General features: G+C 66.6%; 1 protein-coding gene across 1 annotated transcript in view; it reads right to left on the bottom strand.

Annotated features, from left to right (window-relative positions):
* The window catches only part of AMSG_00600 (uncharacterized protein), a gene marked incomplete at both ends in the record, with an annotated part of 50,705 nt that overhangs the window by 15,505 nt on the left and 18,476 nt on the right, over positions 1 to 16,724 (bottom strand). The window contains 2 exons of the mRNA XM_013906883.1: positions 20 to 7,612; positions 7,637 to 16,703. Of these exons, the coding sequence (XP_013762337.1) occupies positions 20 to 7,612; positions 7,637 to 16,703 (16,660 nt within the window). The remainder of the gene's footprint in view (positions 1 to 19; positions 7,613 to 7,636; positions 16,704 to 16,724) is intronic.

Genomic DNA, 16,724 nt, shown 5'->3' with positions numbered 1-16,724 from the left:
GCGTGAACCTCCCGATGACGTGGCCGTTCTGGAGCGAGCCGTCACGCTTGCGCGAGACCTTGATGCGGACCCACGGGTTCTTGGACGAGGAGGTGCCGTGGCAAATGGCGACCTTGGAAGCCGAGGCACTCGGCACCGGGCACGCCGATTGCGAGGCGGTGCGGGCCTGGTCCTTGGACGAGTCCTTGGACGAGCGTGAGCCCTTGGAGCCGGAGCCCTTGGCGCAGTCGAGCTTGAGCTTGCCATGCTCCGGGAAGGAGCAGAGCGCAAAGGTGAGCGGATCGGCGTCAATGTCGGAGGCTGGAAGGACAAGCGGGACGTTCTTGGCGTTCTCCGGGAGAGCAAAGGCGGCCGGGGTGCAGACCGGGGCGTCGTTGACGGGCGAGACCGTAATGGCGACCGAGGCCGTATCCGAGGTGGCGCCCGACGCGTCGGTGACCTTGTAGGTGAACCTGTCGTTGCCGTGGAAGTTGGCGGCCGGGGTGTAGGTAAAGCCGGCCGAGCCCGGCGCAGCGAGGACGACTCCGCCGTAGGTTGGCTGGGTGACGATGGCATAGGTGAGCGAGTCACCGGCATCGACGTCCGAGCCGGCGAGGGCACGCGAGAGCGGCGTGTCCTCGCGAGTGGCAAAGGTCAGGTCTGTGGCGAGCGGCGGGTCGTTGACCGGGGCGACGGCGACGGTGATGGTCCGCGGGCGCGAGGTGAGCGGCCCACAGTTGCCCTGGACATCGTCGGTGACAGTGTACTGGAGCGAGAACGAGCCCACAAAGTCGGCCGGCGGGGTGAGGGTGATCTGACCGGTGGCGGCATCGAGGTCAGCGCGCGCGCCGGCAGGCAGCGGTGACACAAGAGCCCAGGTAAGCACGTCACCGGCGTCCTGGTCGGTGCCGACGAGGGTAGTCGAGACGGCGACGTCCTCGTTGGTGGTGAGTGCGACCGGCGCACCACGCGGCACGTGGTTGCACGGCGGGACGACGTCGATGGTGACGGTGGCGACGGCCGAGTCGAGCTCGCCGTCCGAGACCCGGAAGGTGAGCGCGTCGGCGCCAAAGTAGTCGACCTCGGGCTTGTAGGCAAATGCCCCCGAGGCTGCGTCGAGCTGCGAGACTGTGCCGTGGGCCGGGAAGGTGACGATGGTGTAGGTGAGGTCGAGCGAGTCGACGTCCGAGGCCATGAGCTGGGCGCCGGTGGCCGGGGCGTCCTCGGGAACCGAGAACGACGAGGCGAGCGCGACCGGAGCGTCGTTGATGGGCGCGACGATGACGGTGACGACGGCCTTGGCCGAGACGAGCGAGCCGTCCGAGACGACAAACTCGAATGAGGCCGTGCCGACAAAGTCCTTGGCGGGCGCAAAGGTAAACGCCGGAGCGCCGTCGACGAGGGCCGAGAGCGAGCCGACCGACGCCGGGACCGACGAGGCGTAGGCAAAAGTGAGGTTGGCGAGAACGTTGTCGATGTCCGATCCCAGGAGGATGCCGCTGACAGGCAGCTCCTCTTCGGTGGAGATGGTGAGTGCAGCGGCGACAGGAGCATCGTTGACCGGCGCGACCAGGAGGGTGACGGTGGATGAGGCCGAGTCGGCGGTGCCGTCCGAGACGGCAAAGACGAGGGCGTCGACACCGTTAAAGTCCTTGGTCGGCTGGTAAGTGAGCTTGCCGGTAGCGGCATCGAGCTCGTAGAACGAGGCAGCGACCGGCGGCGAGACGATGGCGTAGGTGAGAACGTCGTTGACGTCCTGGTCGGTGCCGACGAGCTGGACGGTGACCCGCTCGTCCTCAGCAAGATTGACCGTCTTGGGCTGCGTCCGCGGAATGTGGTTGACCGGCGGGACGATAGTGACGGTGACGGTGGCCGGGCGCGACGAGGCGCCCGCGGCGTCGGTGACCGAGTACTCGAACACGTCGGCGCCCCAGAGGTCGGTGGGCGGAATGTAGGTGACGTTGCCCGAGGCCGAATCAAAGTCGACGAGGCTACCACCGCGGGCTGAAGTGAGCGAGGGCAGGAGATAGGTGAGGACGTCGCCGTCGTCGACGTCGGCGCCGAGGAGGGTGACGACGACGCCAGTCGGCGAGTTTTCGGCGACCGAGGCCGAGGTGTCGGCGGCGGTCGGCGGGTCGTTGACGTTAGTGATGGTAAGGGTCACGGTCGCGTTGTTCGAGTCGAGCTCGCCGTCGTTGCACCGGAAGGTAAAGACGTCGTCGCCGTGGTAGTTGACAAACGGCGTGTAGGCAAACGAAGCGCCGGTGATCTCTACGGCACCGTGGAGTGTCTCGGCGGCCTTGAGGAAGGAGAACGAGGTCGAGTCGACGTCAGAGCAGCCAAGAGGGCCGGTGATCCGGGTGTCCTCGGAGAGGGCAAAGGCCGAGTCGACGGCGACCGGCGGGTCGTTGACCGGAAGGACGCGGAGGACGACGCGGGCGGTGGCCGACTCGGCCTGCGGGACGCCCGAGTCGACGACGGCAAAGGTGAGCGCGTCGAGCCCGTTAAAGTCGGTCTCACCGGTGTAGGTGAGGACACCCGAGGAGCCGTCAATGGACGCAGAGCCGTGGGCCGGACCCGAGACGAGGACAAAGGTGAGAGTGTCGGCGGCGTCCTGGTCGGTGGCGGTGAGCGCAAAGGCACCGGTGGCCTCCTCGAGGAGCGAGAACTCGTCGGGGTAGGCGCGCGGGACATGGTTGGCCGGCGGCACGATGGTGATGGCAAAGGTGGCGACGTTGGACGAGGCCTTGCCGTCCGAGACGGTAAAGGTCAGCGCGTCGGCGCCCCATACATCGGTGTTCGGCTTGTAGTAGACAATGCCGGCGGTGGCGTCAAAGCGGGTGACGGTGCCACGAGTCGGGGCCGAGTCAAGAGCAAAGGTTAGGTCTGCGACGTCCGAGTCAATGTCAGAGGCTGAGAGGCGGAAGGCAACAGGCTGCGGCGCGTTCTCAGCGACCGAGCCGGCGCCATCGTGGGCGACGGGCGCGTCGTTGACGGGCGCGACAGTGATGGTGACGGTGCGGGCGGCGCAAGTGAGGCCGCCCTCGTCGGTAGCCTCAAAGCGGAACGAGTCGATGCCGTTAAAGTCCGGGTCGGGGACGTAGAACATGTAGTTGGCGTCGATGGTGACGTTGCCGTGGGCGGGCGGGACGACGACGGTGTAGACAAGGTCAGCACCGCGGGTCTCGACGTCGGCGACGCAGAGGTAGTAGCGAAGGCCGGGCGAGTCCTCGTAGGTCCGGGTGCGAGCGTTGAAGCAGCGCGGGCGATCGTTGACTGAGAGCACGGTGATGTTGACGCGGGCGGTGGCCGAGAAGGCCTCGCCGTCCGAAACGCGGTAGGTGACGTAGTCATCGCCGTGGTAGTTGCGCTTCGGCCGGTAGGTGAAGCGGCCCGAGCCCGGGTCGAGCGAGTAGCGCGAGCCCCTCACCGACGGGCGCGAGACGAGCGACCAGGTGAGCTCGTCGTCGGCGTCCTGATCGGTACCGACAAGGCGGACGTTGCGGAGAGTCCTGTCCTCGCGGGTGACAAAGGCGGCGGGCGCGGAGCGCGGCGCGTGGTTGGACGGCGGCACGATCGAGACGGTGACGGTTGCAGTGTTGGAGAAGGTCGAACCGTCCGAGACGCGGTAGTTAAAGGCATCGATGCCCCACACATCGGTGTTCGGCGTGTAGGTGACGGTACCCGCGGCGGTGTCGAGGCCCGAGGTGACGCCGAGCGCCGGTGCCGCTCCAGCGAGCGAGTACGTGAGCGAGTCACCGGCGTCGATGTCGGTGGCAAAGAGCGTGATGGTGATAGCACCACCGTTCTCGTCGACCGCGACCGAGATGTCGTCGGCAATGGGCGCGTCGTTGGTCGGGGTGACGGTAATCGAGACCGCGACCGGCTCCGAGTCAAGATCGCCGTCGTTGGCCTTGAACACAAAGGCATCGGGGCCGTTGTAGTCGGGCCGCGGGGTGTAGACAAACGAGCCGTCGGCGTCAAGCAGGACGGTGCCGTTCTCAGAGTCGAGAACAATCGAGTAGCGGAGCGAGGCGAGCGACGAGTCGATATCGGCGCCCGAGACTGTGCCAAAGTGCTGGGCGTCCTCAGCGACGGTGAATGCCGACGGCACCGCGGTCGGCGGATCGTTGACCGGAACGACGTTGACGGTGATGAGAGCGTCGGCGGAGAGGGCCGGTTCGACCAACGCGCCGGTTCCATCGTTGACAACGTAGCTAAAGGTGTCGACGCCGTTGGCGTTGCTGTTCGGCACGTAGCTCACGGTGAGGCCGTCAAACGAGACAGTGCCGAACGAGGGAGCGGTGGCACCGAGCTGCAGCGAGAGGCTGTCGGCAGCATCCTGGTCAGTGGCAACGAGGGTCGACGAAGTGACGGCGGCGTCCTCGGCAATGGTAAAGACGACCGGGGCGCCGCGCGGCTGATGGTTGGCCGGCGGGTTGATGGTGACCACAAAGACGGCGACGTTGGACTGGACGCCGTCGGCGTCGCGGGCGTAGAACTTGAACGAGTCGACGCCCCAGACGTCGGCGCGAGGGGTGTAGTCCACTGCACCGGTGGCCGGGTTAAAGCTCGAGAGCGAGCCGAGCGACGGCGACGCGTTGGGCGCAAGAACCCACTCGAGGACGTCGCCCGAGGTGCCGATGTCGACGTCAGCGCAGGCGAGGGTGAGGCTCGTCGCGGCGGCGTCCTCGTCCACACTGGCGGCGCCGTCGGTGCAAGTCGGTGCGTCGTTGGCTGGCACGACGACGAGCGTGACGGTGGCGACGCCCGAGTCGAGCGTGCCGTCCGAGACACGGAAGGTGAACGTGTCCGAGCCCGAGGCATCGGCGGCCGGCGTAAAGACGATGCCCGGGCCGGAGCCGACAAGGGCGACCGAGCCGAGGGTGGCCGACGGCGTCGAGAGTAGAGTGTACGAGAGGTCGGCCGCAGGAGTGTCGATGTCAGTGGCGACGAGCGAGGCGGCAAGCGGCGAGTCCTCGGCGGTGGTGAGGGTGTCGTCGTAGGCGACCGGCGCGTCGTTGACCGGCGTCACCGTGATAGCGATGACGGCCGGGCGCGAGACGTCGGTCCCGTCGGTGACGGTGTAGCGGGCCGAGTCGGAGCCGACAAAGTTGGGTGCCGGGGCGTATTCGAGGACACCAGTGGCCGGATCGAGGACGTACGTCACAGCGTGGCGCGGCGGTTCGACGAGGGCAAAGGTGAGCGAGCCGGCATCGGCGGCGTCCTGGTCGGTGCCGGTGAGGGTGATCGAAGCGAGGGTGTCCTCGGCCGTGGTGAGCTCGCGGTCGACACAGCGCGGGACGTGGTTCGCCGGCGGCACGATGGTGATGGCGAGAGTGGCCGGGGCCGATGTCACGCCGGTCGAGTCGGTGACGGTAAAGGTGAACGAGTCAGCGCCCCAGACGTCGACGGCCGGCGCGTAGGCGACAGAGCCGTTGGCATGCAGGGTAAAGACCGAGGCGCGCGACGGCGAGGTGCCGCCGACGGCAAAGGTGAGCATGGCCAAGTCGTCCTCGACATCCAAACCGGCGAGGGCAAAGGAGGTCACGCCCGAGTTCTCGTCAACAAAGAGGGTGTCCGAGATGGCGACCGGGGCGTCGTTGATCGGCGTCACGGTAATGGTCACGTTGGCGACGTTCGACGAAGCCAAGCCGTCCGAAGCACGGAAGGCAAATGCGTCGGCGCCGTTGTAGTGCTCATTCGGCCGGTACTCAAAGCCGCCACCCGGCGAGGTGACGACGATCGATCCGTGCGCTGGCGGCGCAACAACGGTGTAGGTTAGCGCGGAGGAGGCCGTCTCGACGTCTGACGCAATGAGGGTGCCAACGAGGACGGCGTCCTCGACGAAGTTGAAGTGCTGCGAGGTGGCGACCGGAGCGTCGTTGACCGGAGCGATGTTGACGGTGACGGTGGCGATGAACGAGGCCGAGTTGACCATGGCCTTTGAGTCGGTGACGCGGTAAGTGAACGAGTCCGAGCCGGAGAGGTTCGGGTTCGGGGTGTACTCCACGACTCCGGTGGAGGCGTTGGTAAAGGTGGCCGAGCCAAGCGAGCCATCGGCCACGATGGAGAAGGTGAGCGTGTCACCGACGTCCTTGTCGGTGCCGACAAGGGTCGAGGTGAGCACGATGTCTTCCATGGTGGCGAGGGTGGCGTCGGCAACGCGCGGGCGGTGGTTGAGCGGCGGGACGACGGTGATGGAGACGTTGGCGACGTTCGAGACGGCGCCGTTGACGTCAGTGGCAAAGAAGGCCATCGAGTCCTCGCCCGCGTAGTCGGTCTCGGGCACGTAGTCAAAGGCACCGGTGGAGGCAAAGTTGCCGACGAGCACGCCGTGGCGCGGGCCGGCGACAAGGGTGTAGGTCAGGGTGGCGGTCTCACCGGCGTCGACATCGGTGGCGACAAACGACGACGAGGCCGTGGCCGGCACGGCCTCGCCAGCGACAATCTCGTCGGCGGTAAACGCCGAGTTGAAGGCGACGGGCGGGTCGTTGACCGGGCCCACATTGAGGGTCACGGTGTGGATAGACGACGAGGCAAGGTCATCGTCCTTGACGTGGTAGGTAAAGGTGACGACGCCGTTAAAGTCCTTGTCCGGGGCAAACGAAAAGGCCGGCGAGGTTGCCGACGGCAGGCTGACGGTGCCCGACGGGGACGCAGAAGAGTCAAGGAAGTAGCGGAGGACCGAGGTCTCGTCGTCAATGTCTGTGCCAACGAGGGCGACGCCTGCGAGGAGCGAGTCCTCGGCCAGGTTGTATGTGGCGTCGGCGCCGGCCGGTGGGTCGTTGACTGGAGTGACGGTGAGCGAGATGGCGACCGGCGACGACTCGGCCTTACCGTCCGACACAATGTAGTAGAACGAGTCTGGCCCGTTGTAGTCTGCGTCCGGAGTGTAGCGGAACGAGGTCGGCGTCTCGAGCACAACAGAGCCATGGAAGGGGCCGGCGGCAGGACCGTCGGTCTTGATGGCAAAGGTGAGGACGTCGAGCGGGTCGCGGTCCGAGCCAGCGAGAGCCTGGACGGTGAACGAGTCCTCGGCAAGTGTGTATGCCGCCGGCTCGCCGTAGGGCAGGCGGTTGGACGGCGGGACGATGGTGACGTTGACGGTCGCGGTGTTGGACGTGTCCTGGCCGTCATAGACGGTAAAGGTGAACGAGTCCCAGCAGAGGAAGGTGCAGACGTTGGTCTTGGTGGTGTACTCGACAAAGCCAGTCGCCGGATCAAAGGCGGTGATGGTGCCCTTGGTCGGCACCGACGTGATGGTGTAGTACAGCTGGGCCGAGTCGACGTCGGTTCCGATGAGGGTGGTGTTGTCAGCCGAGTTCTCGTTGACGGCGAGCGTGCCCGAGACAGCGATCGGCGGGTCGTTAACCGGCGCGACCGAGATGGCGACAGCGGCAGTGTTGGAACAGAGCATGCCGTCGTTGACCTTGTAGGTGAACGAGTCGAGTCCGTTGTAGTTTGCGGCCGGCGTGTAGGTAAACGCAGGGCCGGGGCCTGAGACCACCACGTTGCCGTGAGCCGGCGGGGTGACCACCGAGTACACAAACGAGGCCGAGGACGAGTCAATGTCGGTGCCGACAAAGAGGCCGGCGGCAGGAGAGTCCTCGTTGGTGGCGACCGTGAGCGGCTGAGCGCGCGGCGGGTCGTTGACCGGGAGGACGTTAAAGGTGAGGAGGCCAGGCTCCGAGGTAGCCGGCATGTCGACGGTCTCGCCCGAGTCGTCGACGACGACGTATGTACACGCGTCAGCCCCGTTGTAGTTTGCGGCCGGAGTGTAGGTGAGGGTGCGAGCGGCGGCGTCGACGGCGCACGCGCCGTTGGAGGCGCCGGCGCCGGGAGCAAGCTCAAAGCTCAGCACATCGCCCGAGTCCTGGTCGGTACCGACCAGGGTCACAGTGAGGCTCGAGTCTTCCTCGAGCGCGTAGGTCGTCGAGTTGGCACGCGGCTGGTGGTTGGCCGGCGGGACGACGTCGATGGTGACCGAGCCCGGGACCAGCGCAAAGAGCGCACCGTCCGAGACCTGGTAGGTAAAGGTGACCGAGCCAAAGAAGTCGACCGGCGGGAGGTACGAGACCTCGCCGGTGGCGGCCGAGACCAGGACCAGCGAGCCAAGCGAGGGCGACGCCACAAGGGAAAAGGCGAGCGGCGAGGCCTCGATGTCGGAGCCGACGAGGAAGTACGACTTTGTCGACCGCGGGAGCTCCGGGTGCGAGAAGGCGAGGTTGGCGGCGCGCGGCGGGTCGTTAACGGGCGAGACAGCGATGGTAATCGTGGCCGGGACCGAGTCTACGCCTGCATCGTCGGTGGCGACAAATGCAAAGGCGTCCGGCCCGTTGTAGTTGGCCGCTGGCGTGTAGACAAAGGCGTTGCCCTCGACAGTGACGGTGCCCGAGACCGGTGCAGCGGTGATGGTGTAGACGAGGGCGGCGACCGGGGTCTCGACGTCGGAAGCGACGAGGACGCCGCGGAGCGGCGTGTCCTCGTTGGTGACGAGCGAGGCTGGCGATGCGACCGGAACGTCGTTGACTGGGTTGACGCGGAGAGTGACTTCAGCCGGGGCCGAGGTGTCGGTTCCGTCCGAGACAGTGTAGGCGAGGGTGTCCGAGCCAAAGAAGTCCGCTGCAGGGGTGTAGGTCAGAGTCTTGCCGTCAAAGGCTGCCGTGCCGTTGGACGGGCCCGACTCGACGGCAAAGACGAGGCCGGCGACGTCCGCAGCGTCCTGGTCGGTGCCGACGAGCGGCGCCGAGACCGGGGTGTCCTCGTTGGTGGTGAGGCTCGCCGGCGCGGCGCGCGGGACGTGGTTGACCGGCGGAACAACGGTGACGGTGAGCGTGCAGGTCTTGGACCGGCGTGGGACGTAGGCGTTGCACTCGCAGTCGAGGCCGTTGGTGCCCGGGAAGTAGTCGGGGTACTTACCGTTGGGCGAGTCCGCCGAGCCGATGACATGGCCACTGAGCGAGGCCTTGGCCACCTGGATGCGGTTGTACGGGTTCTTGTCCGATGACGTGCCGTGGCAGAGGTACGTCTTCTTGGACGACTTGGGCGTCGGGCAGGTGTCAGGCGCGTTCGAGTTGGGGTTCGCGCCGTCCTTGTCGTGGACGTAGAACGTGAGCGAGTCGGTGCCGAAAAAGTCGACAGCAGGCACGTAGGTGATCTGGCCGGTGGCGGCGTCGAAGGACGTGACTGCGCCCGAGGCCGGCGCCGAGTCGATGATGTAGGTGAGGATGTCACCAGTGGCGAGATCCGGATCGGCGGCAACGAGCGTGGTCGAGACGACGGCAGCCGACCGCGGGAGCTCGTTGACCGAGACGGCCGAGTCGCTGCAGGTCGGCACGTCGTTGACGGCCTCGATGGTGAGGGTCACCTCGCCCGGCGTGGCCGAGGATGCGACGCCGTCCGAGACGGTAAAGGTGAACGAGGTGGTGCCGAACCAGCTCGGGTCGGGAGTAAAGGTGAAGCCCGCCGAGCCAGGCGCGTCCTGGACAAGGACGCCGTTGGCCGGAGCCAGGCTGACGGTGAAGACCAGGTCCGACTCTGGCGTCTCGACGTCGGAGCCGAGCATAACCGAGGAGATTGGGGAGTCCTCTGCGCCAGCAGCGGCCGAGTCGCGGGCGACCGGGGCATCGTTGACGGGGTTCACGGTGATGGAGACGATCGACGGCGACGAGGTGTCGGTGCCGTCGGTGACGACGTAAGAGAGCGAGTCCGAGCCAGCGTAGTTGGCGGCCGGAGTGTAGCTCAGCATGCCGGTGGCAGGGTCGAGGGCAAACGCTGCAGCATGGGCGGGCGCGGCCGAGATGCGGAAGGTCAGGCTGTCGCCGGCGTCCTGGTCGGTGCCGACCAGAGCGAGCTTGGGCGAGAGCGGGGTGTCTTCGGCGACGGTAAAGGCGGCGGCAGCCGAGCGCGGAACGTGGTTGGCCGGCGGAACGATGGTGACCCGGACAGTAGCCGGCGCCGAGGTTGCGCCAGCGGCGTCGGTGCAGGTGTAGGTGAACGAGTCAGCGCCCCAGACGTCGGTGGTAGGGACAAAGGTGGCCGAGCCGGTCGAGGCGTCGAGGCCGACGACAGTGCCGCGGCTCGGGGAGCCGACCGCAAAGGTGAAGGCTCCGTCGTTGGCGTCGATGTCGATGCAGGCGAGGAGGAAGACCTTGCCAGGCGCGTTCTCGTCGACGGCAAATGAAATGTCGCGGGCGACCGGGACGTCGTTGACTGGGTTGACGGTGATGGCAACCTCGACGGTGGCCGAGACGTCGGTGCCGTCGTCGACGTAGTAGGTGAACGAGTCGGGGCCGTTGTAGTTTGGCGAAGGGCGGTAGGCAAAGGCCGGCGAGCCGGCAAACGGCAGCGTGAGGGCTCCGGCAGCCGGCGGGCGGGCGATGGCGTAGCTGAGGGCGTCGGCCGGCACGTCGAGGTCCGAACCAGAGAGCTGGCCAAAGTACTCGGCGTCCTCGTCGACAGCAAAGGTGAACGAGTCGGCAGTGGGCGGGTCGTTGACCGGCTGGACGACGACCGAGATGGCGGCAGTCCGCGAGGTGGCCGTCCCGTCGGAAACAGTGTAGCTGTAGCTGACCTCACCGTTGAAGTTCGCGGCAGGCGCAAAGGTGAACACACCCGAGGCAGCGTCAACAACCGCCGAGCCGACCGAGGGCGGCGGTGACGGGCCGACAAGCGCAAAGGTCAGGACATCGGCGACGTCCTGGTCGGTGCCGACGAGACTCTCGGCTAGCGGCGTGTCCTCGAGCGTGGTAAAGGTGGCCGGAGCCGAGCGCGGGACGTGGTTGGCCGGCGGAACGACGGTGATGGAGACAGTGGCGTAGTCGCAGGCGGCCGAGCCGTCAGAGGTGGCGTAGGTCAGCTCGTCGGCGCCAAAGTAGTCGACGGCCGGCCAGTACTCGAGGGTACCCGCCGAGGCGTCAAAGGCCTTGACCTGGCCGTGGACCGGCGAGGTCCGCAGCGAGTAGACGAGGGCGTCGCCGTCGAGGTCTGAGCCCGGAAGCGTGACCAGGAGCGGCGTCCGCGGTGTCCGCGGGTCGTCGGTAAAGTACAGCGCGTTGTACTCGGGAACCGTGTACGTGGCCGGTGCGCAGGTCGGCGCGTCATTGGCCGGCGCGACCGTGATGTTGACGGTGACGGCCTGCGAGTTGGCCTCGCCGTCGGAGACGTAGTACTCAAACGAGTCAAAGCCGTTAAAGTTGAGCGAAGGCGTAAAGACAAACTCGCGCGCAAGCTCCGAGTCGCGCGAGATGGCGCCCGAGGCCGGAGACCGGGAGATAAAGAACGCGAGGTTGTCGCCATCGACGTCAGAGCCGACAAGGACCGACGAGACCGGCGTGTCCTCGGTGGTGGCAAGCGAGCCCGGGTACGCGACCGGTGCATCGTTGACCGGACGGACAGTGATGGCAACAGTGGCAACTGTCGAGTTGTAAGTGCCGTCGTTGACGACGTAGGTCAATGCGTCGGCGCCGTGGAAGTCGACTGCGCCGGTGTAGCTGAGCACGCCAGACGCGGCGTCGAGGCTGACCGACGAGGCGTGATCCGGCATGTCGACAATGCGCCAGGCAAGGATGTCGGCGGCGTCCTGGTCGGTACCGACAAGGCTGACAGACCCGAGCATCTCCTCGTCGACGAGCAGGACGGCGTCGGCTGAGCGCGGCGCGTGAACTCCGGCAACAACAAGGATGGTAAACGAGGCAACATTGGAGACGCTGCCGTGGGCGTCGGTGACCCGGAAGGTCAGCACGTCCTCACCCCACACGTCGACGGTCGGCTTGAACGAGCCGGTCCCGGTGTACGGGTTGAAGTTGGAGACCACACCGAGGGTCGGTGACGAGAGGAGCTCAAAGACGAGGTCGTCGCCATCGGCGTCGGTGGCGCGGAGCGCAAACGGCGTCGGCGGCGTCGAGCCGGCGGTCGCCGGCGACTCCTCGTCGACGGAGAGGCCACCGTTGTAGGCGACCGGCGCGTCGTTGACCGAGGCGACGGTGAGGGCAACAGAGGCAAGCGCCGACTCGGCGCCGGCCGGGTCGATCACCTTGAACGAGAACCCGTCGGCGCCATGGAAGTTGGCGCGCGGGGTGTAGACAAAGGCACCGGTGGCGGCGTCGACAGTCACGTTTCCGGAGGTCGGGAGCGCAACAAGGACAAAGGTGAGCGACGCGAGCGAGTCATCGACGTCAGCGCCGACGAGGACGTCGACGAGGACCGAGTCCTCGGCGAGGGTAAACTCGTCCGACTCGGCCGTCGGCGGGTCGTTGACCGGAAGGATGACAATGTCGACGGCGTAGGCTGCCGAAGTGTCGGTTCCGTCGGTGACGGTGTAGGTGAACGAGTCCGATCCAAAGTAGTTGGCGCGCGGGACGTAGCGGACGTCACCGGTGACGAGCGAGAGAAGCTCACCCGGAGCGCCGACGGCCGACGGAAAGTCAACAATGGCAAAGGTGAGGGTGTCGGCGGTGTCCTGGTCGGTGCCGTTGAGCCGGAAGACGAGGGCGGTGTCTTCGTACATGCTAAAGGCCGCGGCGTTGCCGCGCGGCACGTGGTTGGCCGGCGGCACAATGGTGACCCGCGCGGTCTTGACGCCCGACGACTCGCCAGAGGCATCGGTGACCTCAAAGGTGAACGAGTCGTCGCCCCACACATCGGTTGCCGGCGCGTAGCTGAACGACGGGCCGGTAAAGACAAACGAGCTGGCGCGGGCCGGCGGCGAGACAACGGTCCAGGTGAGGGCGTCGCCGTCGACGTCGTCAGCGACAAGGCCAAAGACGGCCGGGCCGGCGTTCTCGGCCACGGAGAACGCGGCATGCTCGGCAGTCGGCGCGTCGTTGACCGGGAGGACGGTGATGGAGACGGTGGCCGGCGTCGACGAGCTCGCGGCGCCATCAGTGACGTCAAAGGTGAACGAGTCGGTGCCGTGGAAGTCCGGAGTCGGGACGTAGGTGAAGACCGGGCCCGAGACGCCCGACGAGCTGCCGCCGACAAGGACGACCGAGCCGGAGCTCGGGCCGGTGACGACCGCATACGAGAGAGAGCTGGCGTCCGAGTCGACGTCGACAGCCTCGAGGGCGCCGGTGTACGCCTCGTCCTCGTTGGTGATGAACGCACCCGGAGTCGGGACCGGGGCGTCGTTAACCGGGACGACGGTGATGGTGACGGTGGCAGGAGCCGACTCGTCGATGGTGTCGGAAGCGACAAAAGTGAACGAGTCAACGCCGTTAAACTCGGCGACTGGGGTGTAGGCAAAGGTGCCGTCGGAAGCGAGGCTGAACGAAGCCGCCGACCCCGGGCCAGACTTGAGGACAAAGGCGAGCGAGTCGCCGACGTCCTGGTCCGTGGCGGTGAGGCGGTCGTAGTTGAGCGTGGCCTCCTCATCGATGGTGACCGCGACCGAGGTCGTGCGCGGAATGTGGTTGGCCGGCGGAACAACAGTGACCGAGATGTTGCCAGCGTTCGAGCTGGCGAGCCCGTCGGAGCAGACAAAGCCAAAGGCATCGGCACCCCACACATCGACCAGCGGGGTGTAGGTGACGACACCGCGGCGGGCCGAGAAGCCGGAGAGGGCGCCAAGGCGCGGCGGCGAGACGAGCGCAAACGAGAGCGCGTCGCCGTCGACATCAGCGCACTCGAGCACAATCTCGACACCCTGCCCGTTCTCAGGCACAGAGACCGCGTCGTGCGACGCGACCGGCGCGTCGTTGACCGGGAGCACGTTGAGATCGACCGAGCCCGGCTGAGCGGCGGATGCCGCGCCGTCGGTGCAGGTAAAGTCAAAGGCGACCGGGCCGTTGTAGTTGGCGGCAGGCGTAAAGACGGCAGCGCCCGTGGCGGGCGAGTCGAGGGCGACTGAGCCAACAGACGCCGGCGGCGTTGAGACGAGCGAGTAGCTCACCTGGGCATCGGTCGAGTCGACGTCGGTGCATTCGAGAGTGATGGCCAGCGGCGTGTCCTCGAGCGTCTCGTCCGAGACCGAGACCGGGACCGGCGCGTCGTTGACCGGCGCGATGGTGAATGAGATGGTGCCCGAGGTGACCGAAAAGTGCTCGCCGTCGTAGACCGAGTACACGAGCGCGTCGGCGCCGTTGGCATCCTCTGCGAGCGTGTAGACAACGTCGAGGCCGGAGCGGATGACAGTGCCCTTGGTCGGCGCCTGGTCGATGCGGATGGTGAGGATGTCGTTGACGTCCTGGTCGGTAGCAACGAGCTTGAAGCTCAGCGGGCCGTCATCCTCCGAGAGGGCAAAGGCCTGGTCGCCGGCGCGCGGGCGGTGGTTCGCCGGCGGCACAATGGTGACCGCAAGGTTGGCCGAAGCCGAGCGGGCGGTGCCGTCATAAACAACAAACGAGATGAGGTCCGGCGTCGACGGTGCAGTCCAAACGTCAGTCGCCGGCGTGTACTCAACAATGCCGGCGGCGGCGTCGACGAGCGTGACCGAACCCTTGCGAGGCGAGCGGACGCCGTCGAGCTCAAAGGTGAGCGTGTCGCCGTCGACATCGAAGCCCGAGAGCGTGACCCTTGTCGCCGGATCGTTCTCGTTGAGCGAGAGCGAGGCGGCATGCGCGACCGGCACGTCGTTGACCGGCAGCACGTCGAGGGTGACGTTGGCCGGCGCCGAGGTGGCGTCGCCGTCAAAGGCCACAAAGCCAAAGACCACACGGCCGTGGAAGTCAACCGGCGGGGTGTAGGTGAACGGCAGGCCGCCGCTGGAAGCCGAGGCTGCGAGCGAGACGGTGCCCGCCGACGGTGCCGAGACAAGGCTGTAGACGAGGCTCGCGTCCGGCGAGTCGATGTCGGTGGCAAGAAGCGCGCCCGAGAAGAGCGTGTCCTCGGCGAGCGAGCCCGAGCCCGAGAACGCGACCGGCGCGTCGTTGACCGGCGTCACGACGATGGCCACGGTTGCGGCCGACGATGTGGCCGAACCGTCGCTCACGGTAAAGGTGAGCACGTCGTCGCCGACATAGTCAGCGTCGGGTGTGTAGGTCAGGAGCCCAGACGCGCTGATGGCGGCGGCGCCGTGCGCGGGAGAATCAGCGAGGGTAAAGGTGAGGCTGTCGGCGGCGTCCTGGTCAGTGCCCCGGAGCGGCTCGGAGAGCTGGGTGTCTTCGGCGACGGTGAACGACTCGGGCACTGCGCGCGGAACATGGTTCGCCGGCGGGATGACGTCGATGACGACGGTGCCGACGTTGGAGATGGCGCCGGCCGCGTCGGTGACCCGGAAGGTCAGGGTGTCGTTGCCAAAGTAGTCGCGGGCCGCCAGGTAGTCAAAGGTACCGGCAGCAGCGTCAAAGTTGGAGACGGAGCCGTGGCTCGGCTTGCTCACAAGCGCAAAAGTGAGGACGTCGCCCTCGCGGGTAAGATCAGCATCGGTTGCGGTGAAGCTGTGCGAGACCGGAGAGCGGTCGAGCTCGTAAGCGACGAGCGCCGAGTCGAGCGCAACCGGCACGTCGTTGACCGGGACCACGGTGATGGTGACGGTGGCCGGGACAAGAGCGGCGGCGCCCTCGTCATCGGTGGCGTTGTAGGTGAAGACGGCAACGCCGTTAAAGTGGGCGTCGGGCATGTAGCTCAGCACATCATTCTGCGTCTCGTCGGCATTGAGCGAGAGGCTCACCACGCCGTTGGCGCCCGAGGTGTCGAGCAGCGCAAAGGTGAGGAACGAGCCCTCGACGTCGGTACCCGAGAGCGCAGCAGCCGTCACAGCAGTGTCCTCCTGGATGGTGAGCGCAATGTCGTTGACAACCGGCGGGTCGTTGACTGGTGTGACACTGATGGAGACGAGGGCGAGCGACGATGTGTACTCGCCATCGGTGACAGTGTAGGTGAACGAGTCGGGTCCCACATAGTTGGCAGCCGGGGAGTACGTCATCTGGCCCGACGTTGAGACCGAGAGCTCGGCAGCATGTGTCGGGGCGTCGACGACGGCAAAGACGAGCACGTCCTTGGTGTCGAGGTCAAAGCCGTAGAGCGCCGAGACAAGGACGGTGTCCTCGGCCACGGTGAGGTTGGCCGGTGCCGAGACCGGGCCATGGTTAGCAACCGGGACGATGGTAATCGAGACGGTGGCTGCCGCCGAGGTGGCGACGCCGTCGCTGACAGTAAAGGTGAACGAGTCGGCGGCGGTCTGGTCGGGGTTCGGCTCGTACATGACGTAGCCGGTCTCCGAGTCGAGGCCGTAGATGGTGCCCGAAGCCGGCGGGGTGACAATGGCAAAGAAAAGCGCATCACCGTCGACGTCGCGGCCAGCCAGGGTCATGTTGCCCTTGGCCGGACGGAACTCCGTGTTCTCACCGACGAGCAAGATGCCGTCAAAGGCGACCGGCGGGTCGTTGACCGGCACCACCGTGACCGAGATCGTCGCCACGTTGGACGAGCCCACGCCGTCCGAGACAACGTAGGTAAAGGTGTCGGCGCCGTGGAAGTCGACTGCCGGCGTGTAAGTAAACGACGGCGAGTTGGGGCCAGCCGGCAGTGTGACAACACCGAACGAGCCCTGCGCCACAATCGCGTACGAGAGCGCGCCCGAGTCAGAGACGCCGAGGTCGATGTCAGATGCGACAAAGGCAGCAGTCAGCGGAGTGTCCTCGTCGGTGGTGAGGGCGGCGGGAGAAGCGACCGGGGCGTCGTTGACCGGAGTCACGGCGATGGTGACGTACCCGGGCATGCCCGCGTTGTCGATGCCGTCGTTGACGGTGTACGCCAGCTCGACACTGCCGTGGAAGTTGTCGCTCGGGGTGTAGGTCAGCTTG

This window comes from Thecamonas trahens, assembly GCF_000142905.1.
Source record: "Thecamonas trahens ATCC 50062 unplaced genomic scaffold supercont1.3, whole genome shotgun sequence".
NCBI classification, from domain to species: domain Eukaryota; order Apusomonadida; family Apusomonadidae; genus Thecamonas; species Thecamonas trahens.
This window is presented reverse-complemented; position numbering and strand designations above follow the sequence as displayed.